Here is a 15,549-nt window from a genome sequence, read left to right on the forward strand (position 1 = left end):
CCCAAAAATGTGCTGCCCGGTCCGCCCACCCCTAATTACGTCACTGGAGGTCAGGGAAGAATGGCCGACTGATTTGAGCTAGTCTTACAAAGCCAGATGTATAATATATATGTTGTCACACACATGCCCATGGGAGGCAGCTAGAAGGACAAAAAAAAGGTAATTCCATGCCAGGCCAGGGGGTGGCGGGGTGCAGTAAACCTTTCTTTCTTTTCTCTGCAGACCAGACATGGGAAATTCTGCCTTATTCTGAAAATGTCACTTCCGGTTCAAGCCCCCGATTACAACACTTCCGCCGACCTGCTTTAAAAGCAAAACAACCTCCACTTGTATTCAATTCTGTTTTGTACTCATCTCTGTACACATCTGTGCAACCTATTTTGCCTTTTGCAGCTAGGATTCAAATAACCTTGAAACATGAAAAAAGTATATTTATTTTCACAACATCTACAGATAAGAGTGAATTTTGCTTAAAACATGTTGGGAATAATTTCTTCACCTGTCCTATACCTCATAAAGGCAACACTCAAAGTACAGGTGGTGATATTGAATTGCAAAGAGCAATGGTGCTCTTGTTAACCTGGTCCAACAGATAGCAAGCTTCTGATTATGATAAACTGTCTACAGCCAAAAAGCTTCTTAAAAAGATCCATATTAAATATATGAATGTGTATTGTATGTGCAGAGAGCACACTGCATGCATTAAAAATAAACATCTGTTGCAAGCGAAAAACTTTTCTGTGTCATTATATTATATACTGGCATTTAAAGACATCAATAGGCTAGTGGTAAAAGTAAACAATATGTTGTTGCGGGTACTGTGTGTGCTCCCTGTTATTCACAGTTATGACGATAGTGCGGGAGTCGATGTAAGGTTTAAAGAATTGACAACTGTATTTCTGAAAATGTCAACTGCAAAATATGCATTTGCAGTAAATGATGTGTCACACCCTGTAAAAAGTACTGCTGTTAAGAAATCTGATAATGAAGAGCAACAGGAGATATAGATTTCAGTTCTCAAAACACTCGAATCAACAAATCTGCCAAAAGACAAGAGTAGAACAGGATGCTGCACAACATCCTGTACGTCTAAACAAATAACTAAAGGAAGTTAACATTACTGTCGAATTGGAAATGCAAACATGCCATGCCAGGATATAGCAGCAGCATTTTAACACGTAGTATATCCATAGACCACAATGCTTATCTAAACTCTGCTTGCTGTTGTTGTGCCATACAGTGATAAAGTGACAGAAAGATATCATAGCAGACAGAAGTACTTCTCAAACACATAGTCAAATAGATGCAGTGATTTACATGTGTGTGTGTGTGTATAGGTGGGTGTGTTTGTATGTGTCTGTCTACTCTTGTCACTACGCTCATTACAATATACTAATTGTATCATTATGCTTCAATTATCTTGTGCTACTGAGTTACTAAATTGGTAATAGCGGTTTTAGCTTTATAGTTTCTTTCCTTTCTTCATTGTCTTTTGCTCTCTCCCTGAAACTCTAGCAGTTTAAAATGCATGGACTGATGGAGTCAGGGGCAGGTTTTTAATGAAGAAGCCTTGTGGGCATAGCCTTTACCACAGTGGAATTCACAGCTCTTCACTACAAACTTTTTAACAAGTTGTCCCCAAATGTGTAGTCCCATTTGAGAATCATGTCTGGCCCTGCAAGGCTAGGTTCAAGCTGACACAAAGGCTACAGTAACTCATATAACCACTCTGTACAACTGAGAAAACATCCATTTAGACCCAAAGAAAACGTGTGAACTCAATCCAGGCAGCAACTAGGGAGGAAGTTGTGGTGCAGTCCAAGTAACTACTGCACAACCATGTTGCTAACTACTTTTTTGTTTACATTTTAGAGATATGTTTATTAATAATAGATATGTTTATTATGTTGATTAAAAATTATTGAAATTGTTAAAAGTAGTCTGAACTTATCGCTTACCTCTTCTGGCCTAGGAAGCAGACCATGGAGACTGGACAGAAGAAGAATATGCTTTTCAATATCTTCATGAAGCTAAAAAAGAGAAGAACCACAAGAAAAATTATAACGTGTCCAAATTCAAAATCTCCACAATAGTAGTTTTGACATTTAGGAAAAAGTTTAAAGAAGGTCTCAGACATGCTACTCCACAAAAATGTTATATTTTATTAACCATAACAGTACACAATGATACATCTGCTACATTTTAGTTTGTCTGGGTGTTCTTCCCACATTCAAGAGTAAGATCAGAAAACAGCAGAGGGGTCCATTCTAGGCTATGGCTACCATTGTGGCTACAGTTGGGAGAAGAACATGCAGCCAAACCATTGGTTATCTCTAAATGGCTTTAGGGAGACTTAAAGAAGTGTGTTTGGAGGAAGTAACTCAAGTGTTATATTGGACTGGAGAAGCTGGCTGGTGTACAAAACCATCCGAGAAAAAATAAAAACTGACCTATAGTAGTTGGGGACAAGTGAGGGATGCAAATTTACAAACACATTACCAAATTGGAAATGTTGCCTGTAGGTGTTAGGAAAGGAGTGTGGAAGCAACAGGGGTGAAAAACTTGGGCTAAAAATGAATGTAGAAAATACAAAAAAATTGTACCAGTATGCATTTCCCAAAAATTATGAATGTTAGTGATCAGCAAGCAACTGTATGAAGCACTTATGCAATGTACAAGCTACTCTTTCATCTCTTTCTTAAATACCTTCTTAAGCAGCACAAGCAAGCAAGCATGAAGTACTACTTAGTTAACTCTGCCCCTGAATTGACCTTCAAAAAACAATCACAAGTTGAATTAAAAGCAGTTATTATTAGTCTTTCAGTAGAATGAAATAAATTTGTGAAAAGTAATATAAAGTAAACATGTCATCATAAATTAATAGCCAAATATGACAAATAATATAAATAAACATAAAATTAGACGTGTTGTTTCTAAGATAAATGCAAAAGAAATGACCGGCACTGAATGAAAAAAAAAGCACTTCCATTTGCATTTAAACAATAATGAATATGCCTTTTTTTGAAGTGCTAATTACCTGACACAGAACATCGTGTTTTATATCTTTTATTGGTTGTACAATATTAAATGAAATATGATTTATTCCACCTGTAGATACTGTAGCTTTGTTCTCACGTACAATGATGTTTTGTTATTGTCTTATTCAGCTCAACTCCCTGTCTTATTAACTGAAACCGTTTCAAATAATCAAAATTATTATGTTGGAAGAAAGCTATATAATTTAAATCTGAGTTAATGTATCATATCTCTATATATAATCTTCATTTGGATCTTGATCTTTGTTTGTCTGCGAATGAATTAGAAGAAGAAGCACTAGATGGCAGTAGAGAGACAGCTAAAACATAGGCATTGCATTAATAATCTCCTCCAGGCTTATACTACTGAAGACTGTAGTACTCCAGCCACACCTCAAAACACAGACATTCAAACTAAACAAATTGTTGTGCTTTAAATTAACTAATTTTTATATATAATCTTCATTTGGATCTTGATCTTTGTTTGTCCGCGAATTCCACGCATGCGTAGACAACCTTCCAGTTTAGTACGTTGTTGTTACTCACGGATGTCAACAATGTGCCGGAATAACGGAGGGGTGGTGGACAGTGTTACGCTGGTTAGCTCCTGAGGCCTGATTAGAGAATGAGATTGCCGAAGATAAAAGGTACGTGCCTACGTAACATATGAATGAAAGAAAGACAGTGGGTTAAAAGAATTACAACATAACAGCACGTTCCGGAAATTATTATTGTTACATTGTAGCCGGCGAGTGCTGCGTGTCTCACAGTTGTACTGTGGCTTGCTCACATGTCAGTGAAGTGATCCCTATTTATGCTTTAAAGAGCCTGGATACCTATGTGTCCCCCTTTCATAACCATTGCTCCGTGTATATTGCCTTACTCTTTGGATTGCCACAAATCAACCTGCGAGATTGGAGAAAGGTTGAGAAGACATCGTGAGAGGAAACGACAGCGTTGTGAAAACGACACCGACTGTGAACGGAGAGAAGCAGAAATGCTCCTACACCACCACATAATTACTATTCGGGCAGTGATTCCGAGTAGGCCGTTCCTATCGAATCAATGTCCAAGGGTTTTCTTTTGTAATTTTGTTTCACTTATAAAAAATCATAATGCTGTGCAATGAAGGGCCCAGTTCACGACTGGCAGCCGCATTTAAACAGGAGCCCTTCACAGACAACTTTAACACGCGCAACGTAGTGGGCGCACATGGCTAGTTATCAATATATGTAAACTGACTGGAATAATTTTTTAGCACATTTTAATATTGTCCTTTCAAGCACACTACGGAAATATTGTCAATCACCATCCTCTGTGTCTCCACAGTGCCCACAGTTACCCACATCCCCAACCTGTGCGACACCATCATTGGAAGATGTTGGTCACTTTGCCTCTTCTCTCCCACACCCCATGCCAGCAGTTAAGGGTACAACACATCCACCTTCTTCCAACACCAGATACAAGCGCTTACCTGTGCCAGCCAGCCACTATCTCATTTGAATGAATTGCCAGCTAAGATAAAGTAATCCAGCCACAGGGGATGCACAAACCAGTGTGTTTCTTAATGCCAGTCCCAAGCCCGGATAAATGGGGAGGGTTACATCAGGAAGGGCATCCGGTGTAAAATTTTTGCCAAATCAATATGCGGACAACAATACAAATTTACATACCGGATCAGTCGAGCCCCGGGTTAACAACGACTGCCACCAGTACTGTTAGCCAACAGGTTGCTGGTGGAAATTGGGCTACTGTTGGCCAAAGAAGAAGAAGGAGAAGAACGGGAGATGACTTGTCCGGAGGCAGGAGGACAGGAGGAAAGTAAAGAGAGTGGAACTGAGGGTAGGAACTTTGAATGTTGGCAGTATGACTGGTAAGGGGAGAGAGTTAGCAGATATGATGGAGAGAAGGAAGGTTGATATATTGTGCATGCAAGAGACTAAATGGAAGGGGAGTAAGGCCAGGTGGATCGGAGGTGGATTCAAATTGTTCTATCATGGTGTGGACGGGAGGAGAAATGGGGTAAGAGTTATTCTGAAGGAACGGTATGTCAAGAGTGTTTTGGAGGTGAAAAGAGTGTCAGGCAGAGTAATGATTATGAAGCTGGAAATTGGAGGTGTGATGATGAATGTTGTTAGTGCATATGCACCGCAAGTTGGGTGTGCAATGGATGAGAAATAAGATTTTTGGAGTGAGTTGGATGAAGTGATGAACAGTGTACCCAAGGGACAGAAAGTTGTGATTGGAGCGGATTTCAATGGGCATGTTTGTGAAGGGAACAGTGGAGACGAGGAGATGATGGGTAGGTATGTGTCAAGGAGAGGAATGAAGAAGGTCAGAGGATAGTGGATTTTGCCAAAAGGATGGACATGGCTGTGGTGAATACATATTTTAAGAAGAGGGAGGAACATAGGGTTACGTACAAGAGTGGAGGAAGATGCACATAGGTAGATTATATCCCATGCAGAAGAGTTGATCTGAAGGAGATTGAAGACTGCAAAGTGGTGGCAGAGGAAAGTGTAGTTAAGCAGCATAGGATGGTGGTCTGTAGGATGACGTTGGAGATCAAGAAGAGGAAGAGAGTGAGGGCAGAGCCAAGGATCAAATGGTGGAAGTTGAAAAAGGAAAACTGCAAGGTTGAGTTTAGGGAGGAGGCGAGACAGGCACTTGGTGGCAGTGAAGAGTTACCAGACAGCTGGGAAACTACAGCAGAAGTAGTAAGGGTGACAGCAAGAAGGGTGCTTGGCGTGACATCTGGGAAGAGGAAGGAGGAAAAGGAAACCTGGTGGTGGAATGAGGATGGAAGAGAGGAAGTGGGATAGTCAGAGAGATGCAGAAAGTAGACAAGAGTACAAGGAGATAAGGCGCAAGGTGAAGAGAGAGGTGGCAAAGGCTAAAGAAAAGGCGTATGATGAGTTGTATGAGAGGTTGGACACTAAGGAAAGAGGGTTATTATTCTATGTATTTAACAGACACCTTTATCAATGGTTACTTAGCAAGCATCAAAAGCCACAGAGAACCAGATAAAAAACAAGCAAGAGCTAGTAGCACTATTAATATTATAGAATTATACCTGCAACTAGACTAAGACAAAATTTCGTATGCTAAACTCTTTGTCAGTACAATAATAGCTAAGCTAAGCAGTTCTAAAATATTTCATGAAAAGGTGAGTTTTCAAAATAAGACAAAATTGTGTGCATTTCGAATGGACAAAGGGTTGATCATTCCACAGCTTAATACTACTGTCTGTTCTTTTATGCAATTGATACCACCTGCCCCACCATTCCCTAGTTCCCTTTATCAACCTTTCACACGTTTTTACTATATATATATATATAAACTATATAACATGAGTGGGTAATAATTTACATGCAGTAGTCAAGCATAAATTTGCCTATGTTTCCCCCATTTTATTTTAACTGTACTCTTTTAGTGGATCAGCAGGAAACCATGAATCCGCATCACAAGCAGGCAGAAAAAGTTGAAATTAACGTGACCTCACATCACCACAAAAGCACAATATTCTTTTTATTCTTAGAAAAAAGCTTATTTTCTGAATACTGTTTTTTACTATACTATAGCAAGGTTTGCTGTTTGCAAGATGCATTGGCTGGTGAAAAGTCTGCTAAAGGTGTTATATATAAAAGTGTGCTTGTGCAAGATTTTTCTCCTAGCTCCCTACTTCCATCTTGTGAATAGAATGATACTGCAATGCAAGCTAAGTGAAAAAAGCCACAATGAGAACCATACACCTTATCTACAAATTATCAAAATCCAGTACTATATATATAGTTTTGTATATATTCAATAAACAACTGAACCCATTCATTGTACTGAACCCTCGTTTTTGAGAGACTAACTTCACTTGGACATTGAGTTTCACTTTTTTATGAAATCATTTAAAAATGCAACTTTAGCACTATTACTGAGACATAGTGTAATACATCTCTACACAAAGAATGCTTGACTTGGCCTGTTTTATACACTGTCACAAAATGAGCATTGTTTGCTTAGTAATACTACCTACCCTAAGGCTTTTCTATAGTAAAAACCTTTAGAGTACTTTGTTTTTTTGTAGGATGGATCAATCTGATATTTTGTTAAAATTTAAGTAAATATAGAAACTGTACTTAATCCTAATACCTTCTGTCCAAGTGTAATAACTGCAGCACTGATCTGCTGGTTCAAGATGCTTTCTGCACGTTGTAATTGGTGGTAAAGTGTTTTGTGGAACTGTTCCTCTGTAATTACTTGAGCTGTCTTCTGTTTCAGACCAATCCAATCTAGTTGTTCTGGGAGCTTCTTCAGCACTGTTCGTAGGTGTTCAATATTATTCACTACCACACAAAGCTGTAAAAAGTGACAAAACAAAACAATTATAAAATAACAAGACATTCATCATAGCAAAAAATCTGAATATATGGTTTATAGCATAAAACAGCATAACATTCCCAAATGCACTTGATGCAATACAGGCTTAAGAGGACTGGAGGTTATCCCAGTGCAAGATGTACAGTGTGGAAACCTGTCCCAGTGGTGGTATCAGTCTATAGGAGGGCCTTGGGATGGTAATAGTGCAGGTGAATACTTTAAAAATACAGTAAAAGAGAATATCATCTTCAATGATAACTTAATTTGTTGCAAAGTCAAAATAACACATTTGCTGTTTTGCTAACAAAAACATTTTAGCTTTTATTCTTTATTAAAAGTCATTGAAATGCATCCGATGTTGTGAGTTGATCAAATCCTAAGTTATACAGTAGTTTGCTTTGGTGTACTAAAATCATTTCCTAATTTCTATGGTGGAAGAACTAATTTTAGGGTAACATAGCATTCATCTTTAAGAAACAGCATAAAGGGTTAATAAATGTTGGAAACAAGATAAAGGTCAAGTGAACAACGAAATGTTCACTGAAATATAAGAATTGGTTTAGGAAAAATATTGAGATGGTCAAGTAAATAAAGAATGTACCAGAAGAAAGGCTGATAAAATGTACTGAAGAAATTAGCAGATGTCCTATAAAACAGAATGGACAGTTGTTATATGCACAGATATTTCAAGGGTGGTGGCTCATCTAAAAAGATATAAGAAGAACCAGAATATAATATAATAGACTTTCATTTTATATAAATCATTTGGCTGTAAACCAACGAACCAACCAGAGTAAAATGTATGCATTGACTGACACTGTATGTAGTGTAAATTCAACAGTTTATAAAATGAACCTCTATTCTTTGTTTTTCTGACCATTCTGATCATTCTGACCATGCTGTAACAGACTGCTTTTGATGAATGCTCCCTCCAAGGCATTTTGCTGACAAGCAATTAAAAGATACAATGAACAGCTTTTCTCCTGCCTGATTACTGAATTGTGCTGTTAAAGGATGTTTCTTTCTTTAATAAGACGGTTAAACTTCGACCACACTACCTCTGTGGGAAATCACTCCAAAAGTATTGTAAAGGTGACATCAGGTTGTGGGAGGTACAAGCATGATCTGGACAATGTCAAGACCCTATGCAACCTTGAGGGACTGAGGGAGAGAGTGATCCACACTGGAAGGAAAATAGCAGGTTGGAATGCTAATGTAGGAAGTATGAAAATGATAGCTACAGTGGTTTTTGGAAAGGGAACAGAAATAGACACCACAGCAGAAAAAAGACAGTAGTGTCGTAACTGGAAAAGTGCAATCTTACCCCATGACAATGAAGGGTTAGCAACCCAGAAAGAGAAAGAGATAGTTGTCTAGACAAAAATCAGAGGAAATTAAATTAGCACTATACATCTGTTTCATTCTCCATTTGTTTTTTTGAACAACTGAGTAACATTTACTGTATGTGAGCAAAACCCAGGCTATACATCTTTCAAACTTCAGCAAGTTCCAGGCAATAGTATGAGCAACAAAAGGAAACTGATGGAGTAGTTCTCAAAGCTCAAGTTCAGAAAGTTGCACAGTGCCCCAAATAAAAAAGAGGTAGTCAGATGTCAAAGTCAATATGAAAGGGCAAGTTCCTGTATGTCATATGGAAGTGTATTAGGGTCACAGTGAAGAAATAAAAAGTCTATGTTGAGATTAAAGTCGAAAAGTCGATTTTCATCATAAAATTTCCACTTTGGGATGAAAATGTGTGTTCCTTTATACCAAGTTTAGTTTTAATACCTCTTGAAGTAAGCAAGGAAATAGACGTACGCAATGTTATTGTACATACACACTGTTTAAACACAATTTACACACAAATTTATTTTCTAGCATATACATTTGGTTTCTAAAACAGCTTTTTTAATTGGAGGCAGTTGTCAAATTTTTAATTAAGATCAAAAACATGTGTTTCAACTCCTCGAGTTGAGCTCCATACACTTTCATTTTGTTTTTATTTTTTGTTTTTTTACCTAGTGTTACGTACCTTCTATGTTACCCAACATTTCTCTCAGCTTTATCTTGAAATATTTCTTTGAATGTACCTCCCGATTTTTGACCTCCTAAAACAAACTGTTTAGTTTGACATTCACATTCGTAAAACACGCCCTGAACGTAATTATCAGCATCCTCATTTAGAGGCATCTGCCATACAGTCTTCCATGTTGTGCTCAGATTGCACTGTATAGCCAGTTGGTGTTGATGCTGGGATGTCTCATGGGCTTTTGGACAGAAATGAAGGGTGAACCATTGGTTTTACATAAATATTCAAAGCTTTCACTACCTGCCTCTCTTCCAAGACTTGCCAAATGCTCCATCAGATGCTGACTCCGAGCACTCAACAGTCATGGAGCATAGCAGTCTGAGGCCTATGCCTATCTTCTTTTCATCACCCTGAGACAAGCCATGATAGGCTACTGACATTGTATTTAGACTTAAAATTCTCCTTTCTGTAAGGTCTTTCTGTTTCCCCTGTTTTCTTCATGAAGTGCTCAATAATTTAGGAACTTCTAACAGGATTGTTAGTGCAGAGGCTATTTTGAAAATTAAAAAAAGCACTGCTGCCAAGAAATAGTGTCTCAAGCAGTGTAGAGATCCTCCTCCCATGCCACCCTTTTTTTTTTACCAAGCAGTCTGCTATCCTGATCCCCCCACCTATACCCCCACCGCCCAACCCCCCAAAACGCAGCTGAAGTTCTCCCAGCACAAGTCTGTTTATCTGAGTGTGAAGTGTCTGGAGTTGTATAGGTTAAATAACATATCTTTATTTGGAATACATTAATTTCATGTGTGTTCTGTGTCTACAACGATCTGGGTAAATGAATGGCCAAAGAGACTTGTTAAAGTGGACTTGCCTATTAATGATGACCTGGAAACCAAAGGATGTGTAGTAAGTTCAACAAGTGCGGAAGAGAAAACTGAAACAGTAAAAGAACTTATGGACTACTACTCAAAATGGTTAAGCTCAAAGAAAGCAGTAGTATGGTTCCATAGGTTCATAGAAGTGCTAGTGCATCTGAAAGAAGAAAGGCATTCCGATATATGGTTAGTTAATCTGAACACAGCCCAGAAAGACAAAATAAAACCACTAATCGCAGAACCTATGAAGGAACATAAATCAACAATGAAGTTAAAGGAACTTTCTCTGAAAAGACTTGATCAAGTGAATGACTCACTCACCAAAGAATGCTCACATGTTGCTCTTTTTGCTTTGCAGAAAATCCCTTAAAGAAAACCAGCACTGGACAGACCCGTGAATACATAAACTGTGTCTGCTCCAAGAAACAATAAATTGAAATGACTTATCTTAACATTTGCATGCTCAAATTGTGTTTGTGTTTCTATATTTAAGTATATGTTTACATTTAAGTGTTAAGTTTCCTAAGTTTAGTTTAAGTTCATTAAATAGTTAAGGCCCTTACTACGTAATGTTAAAATCACTGATTTTTGCTCTTAGCATATACAATTAGGGGCCAGATGTGTAAGAGCCATTTGCTAGTTATTTAAGTTATATTAAATGTTTGCCTATATTAGTGCATAGTCTATGGAAGGTTCTTACAACCTCCGCAAGTTGAATTGAATTGGTACATTCTAACTATTTCTGGCCTCTCTGCCTATAGATTAGCCTCAGTTAGTGACCTGCCTTGCCATGTGTAAGGCTTGGCGGGCACATGGTTTTAAACTGTGCCTTATGTGGTCAATGGTATGAAAGTTAACATGCTCTATTGAATGTGCAGTGCCATACGTTTACAGCGTACTGAAGGCAAAGTAAAGCATCTTTAAGTATAGAAATAACTGAAGTTTGACAAGAAAAGCTAAATTTAAAGAAGAAACGTTTCTCTCATTTTTTTTGCCATTTTAGTGTATGTGTGTAACAATCTTTTTTCTTTATTCTTGCGTGGACTATTTGCTTTGAATTTTCACTAAATCCTTTAACGTTTAAACTAAGAGATTTCTTTCGGCATGTGTTTGACCTGTGCTTGATCCTGCCTTACTCACCAGCAGCTACAACAGGTAAAATCAATTTCAGATACTGTTGATGGACAAAAAGTGAGACCAGAGAAAATTATTTACATTTTATTTTCTTTTTGAAGACGACCCTGAAAAAGTATAATGTCACTGGGAGGTTTCAAAAGTATTAACATTTAATTAAAAAAAATGCAATCCCAATGGATTATGACAAGTTAAAAAATTATACACTACTACACATTGATCTAGATTTTCCTTGTTTGCAACATTATTGATAGTCTATCTGTTTTTGGGAAATTAAGTAATACATGTTAAGTATAACCTTTTCTTAATCTTTTAATACATTATCAACAAACTGTTTATCTGCCATATTGTTAACAAAAAGCAAATAATAGCTAAATTTATAAATATAATATTTATATTTAGGAATACAATTTAAATAATTGTAATTGTAGTTATTATCCTCAATATGCCAACTCAGAAAACTTACCAGATTTGCAGCATCTCCATGATGTGATTTTCCAGATAGCTGAGTCGCCTGTTGCTTCAGCATAGTGCAATACATTACTGCAATTTTGCACATATCCTGCAATAAAATACATACAAATAATATGGGTAAACATTACATTGAACTCATTATTGATTAGTCCTAAGAATAAGCAAAATGTTCAATGGAAAATGTATGTCTTTTTTTTGTATCAGTACAATTTAATCTTATAAAGAACACATTCTATTACACAGTTTTATAGGTAGTACTAGAGTGTTGTACCATGTTAGCCATTATGGACTGTGATGGATGGCCGGCTTCATATTCCGGCCCTCACCCCCAGGCCGCCAGGAGGAGCTCTCCCGACAGCATGGACGGGCCCCGAATTCCAGCAGGGCCTCATGGACTATGTAGTTTTTATGCACAGCCCTGCTGGATACCTTGGGGACCACTGGGAGTTGCTGTCGGGAAGCCCGTGGACTCATATATGCCCTATAACCCGGAAGTGCGTCATAATCCAATGACAGGAAGAAACGACGTGCTCCCGGGTTGAAGATAAGGACTGTTTACCCTGACCCGGAAGGAATAAGGACTTGTAGGTAATGGACAGGAACACCTCCGGGTCAGGGAGTATAAAGGACTCTGAGAAAGCCCAGACACTGAGCTGAGCTGGGAGGTAGAGTGGCGAAGTGTCTGGGAGAGGAGGAGTGATTATTGTGCTTTATTATTGATTTGTATGAGCAGTGTGGAGTGGAGGGTGTTTTGTGCACGTGACTATCACAAAATAAAAGAGTCTTGGACTTTTATCTGGTGTTTGGAGTGGTACCTGAGGGTTCAAGAGGTGGATTAGAACCTCTACTGCTACAGGACGTAGTGAGAAGTAACGCAAAATGACACCTTTTATTGGCTAAGTAGAAATATTATAATATGCAAGCTTTCGAGGCAACTCAGGCCCCTTCTTCATTATATCTTGCCTGAAGAAGGGGCCTGAGTTGCCTTGAAAGCTTGCATAATGTAATCTTTCTAGTTAGCCAATAAAAGGTGTAATTTTGCTTAACTTGTCACTACAGTTTTATAGGGTTAGTCACATTTACAAATATAATAATTTAAAAAATATATAATATATAATCCAAAAACATTTAAATTTCATGGTTATTTTTTGATTTTGTTTACATTTTCTTGAGCTGACAGATCATGTGAATGTGAAATGCATGTGACCGCGGTCAGGTTGTCACGTGATACATTTTCTGTCTGATGCGTTCCAACTGGTTAGTATTCTCATGACCACAGTTCAACCCGAGGGTCAAACCAATTACCTCTGGGTTAAATATGGCCATGTTACCAATGTTAGTTTAATGGATACACTTTAAATCCATTCTTTTGTAAATTAGTTAGAAGTGAAGACAATCAAAAATTGGGCAGTAAGGTGGTGTTTCAATACTTTTTGTTTGTTTCTTTTGTTTTCTGCTTTTGCTCATTTGAATCGGGTTCATATCTCCCAGTATTTTAATTAGCCCGCAATAATCTCATGGGACTTTGTCCTTATTTGCCTGGTAGATAGGCAGACTGTAGGCACCAAAGGGTGGCACAGGGCAGAGGCAGGACATAACAAGCACATATGAAAGAAAAGTGAGGGTACCTTGTGTTTAAAAGCCTGTTAGCATTCCAAACAATGTAATAGGAAATAATTAAATAACACAGATGTATTATACACACAGTTCATACATTATCTTTGACAAGGCATTATTGGTTTGTAGTATGCACTCCTTTGCATTTCTTCAGTCCGGTTTGTGCAATCCAGCCTGACAGGGGATGCAAATACCCAGTGTGTTTTTTCGTGCCAGTCCCTAGCCTGGATAAATGGGGAGGGTTACGTCAGGAAGGGCATCCAGTGTAAAATTTTGCCAGATCAACATGCAGACAACAATATAGATTTCCACACTGGATTGGTCGGGGCCCAGGTTAACAATGGCCACCACCAGTACTTTTAATCAATAGAGTGCTGGCAGAAATTGGGCTACTGATAGCCTGAAGGGGAAGAAGAGGGGAAGGCATGTCTAGAAGCAGGAGGAGAGGAGGAAGATAAAGAGAGTGGAAGTGAAGGTAGGAACTTTGAATATTGGTTTTATGACTGGTAAGGGGAGAGAGTTAGCCAATGTGTTGGAGAAGAGGAAGATTGATATATTGTGTGTCCATGAGACTAAATGGAAGGGAAGTAAGGCCAGGTAGTTGGATTCAAATTGTTCTATCATGGTGTGGATAGGAAGTTGTGGATGAGTTTAAATACCTAGAAACAACAGTACAGAGTAACGGGGCGTGTGGAAGAGAGGCGAAGGAGAGAGTGTAGGCAGGATGGGGTGGGTGGAGAAGAGTGTCAAGAGTGATTTGTGACAGATGAATATCAGCAATAGAGAAAGGGAAGGTCTACGGGATGGTAGTGAGATCAGTTATGTTATGTGCGTTGGAGACGGTGGCACTGACTAAAAAAAAGGAGACAGAGCTGGAGATGGCAGAGTTAAAGATGTTAAGATTTGCATTGGGTGTTAGGAGGATGGACAGGAATACAAATGAGTACATTAGAGGGTCAGTTCAGGTTGTACGGTTTGGGGACACAGTCAGAGAAGCGATGATTGTGTTGGTTTGGACATGTGCAGAGGAGAGATGCTGAGTATATTGGGAAAAGGATGTTAAGGATAGAGCTGTCAGGCAAGAGGAAAAGAGGAAGGTCTAAGCGAAGGTTTATGGATGTGGTGAGAGAGGACATGCAGGCACTGGGTGTGACAAGATGCAAGATGCTGAAGACAGGAAGATATGGAAGAACATGATGCACTGTGGCAACTCCTAACGGGAGCAGCCAAAAGAAGAAGAAGAATTCATCAGAATTTTACAGACGAAATACTGGCAAAAAATGGCTAAAAGTTAGGAAATGAGACCCATGGGTAATTCAACAATTAAAACAAAAACTATAAATCTATAATTATTGAAAATAATTAGATTGCTGTCAAAACATACTGGACATGTAATTACTTGTTTTAATGTATTGTGTATTACTGTGCCACAAAGAAGAGAAAGCCAGTTGCAAAGTTACTACTGTCCAAAAAAAAATAAAAGTTTGGTCTGTAAAAAGATAGGGACAGATTAGTTTATTTATCAGTTAGTTTTATTGTTTCTGGTGTGTCATCATCTGAATTGCTGGTTAACTTTGCCAATACTGTTCTGTTTCCTTCAGGCATCCATGATAGAACTTGCGCAGGATGACACTTGGCTTACATTTACAAATGCTAAAAGAACTGGAGGATTCCTGAGTGATAAATGTGCTGCCATCATGGAACCTGGACTGGATGATATGGGAATTGTAATTTAGATATGACAGCCCAATGATCAAAAAGTGACCAGAAAGTGACACGGTGTCTAGTGTTGCATTGGACAACAGGATTGCTAAAGACAGAGATAAAACAAATTTCCCTTTGAGATAATAAAGTTTACCTTGACCTTGACCGTTGAGATAAAAAGCTACATTTTCCTCAAGTAACGGTGGTAGCAAAAGGAAAAGAGAAGAACTAGTGAAAAAGATTGATCGGATTACAGAAATCAAATACATTTTAAGAGTAAGATGAATCTGAGAACATGCTATCTGACAGT

At 38.2% G+C, this 15,549-nt stretch overlaps 1 protein-coding gene across 3 annotated transcripts in view; it reads right to left on the reverse strand.

Moving 5' to 3' along the window:
• The window catches only part of unc13d (unc-13 homolog D (C. elegans)), a 407,222-nt gene that overhangs the window by 94,988 nt on the left and 296,685 nt on the right, over nucleotides 1-15,549 (reverse strand). For all 3 annotated transcript variants that reach the window (XM_051936229.1, XM_051936228.1, XM_051936230.1), the window contains 3 exons: nucleotides 11,911-12,006; nucleotides 7,179-7,385; nucleotides 1,959-2,030 (listed from right to left, as the gene is read on the reverse strand). In XM_051936229.1, coding sequence (XP_051792189.1) covers nucleotides 1,959-2,030; nucleotides 7,179-7,385; nucleotides 11,911-12,006 — 375 coding nt within the window. The remainder of the gene's footprint in view (nucleotides 1-1,958; nucleotides 2,031-7,178; nucleotides 7,386-11,910; nucleotides 12,007-15,549) is intronic.

This window comes from Erpetoichthys calabaricus, chromosome 14 (assembly GCF_900747795.2).
Source record: "Erpetoichthys calabaricus chromosome 14, fErpCal1.3, whole genome shotgun sequence".
Classification (NCBI taxonomy): Eukaryota; Metazoa; Chordata; class Cladistia; order Polypteriformes; family Polypteridae; genus Erpetoichthys; species Erpetoichthys calabaricus.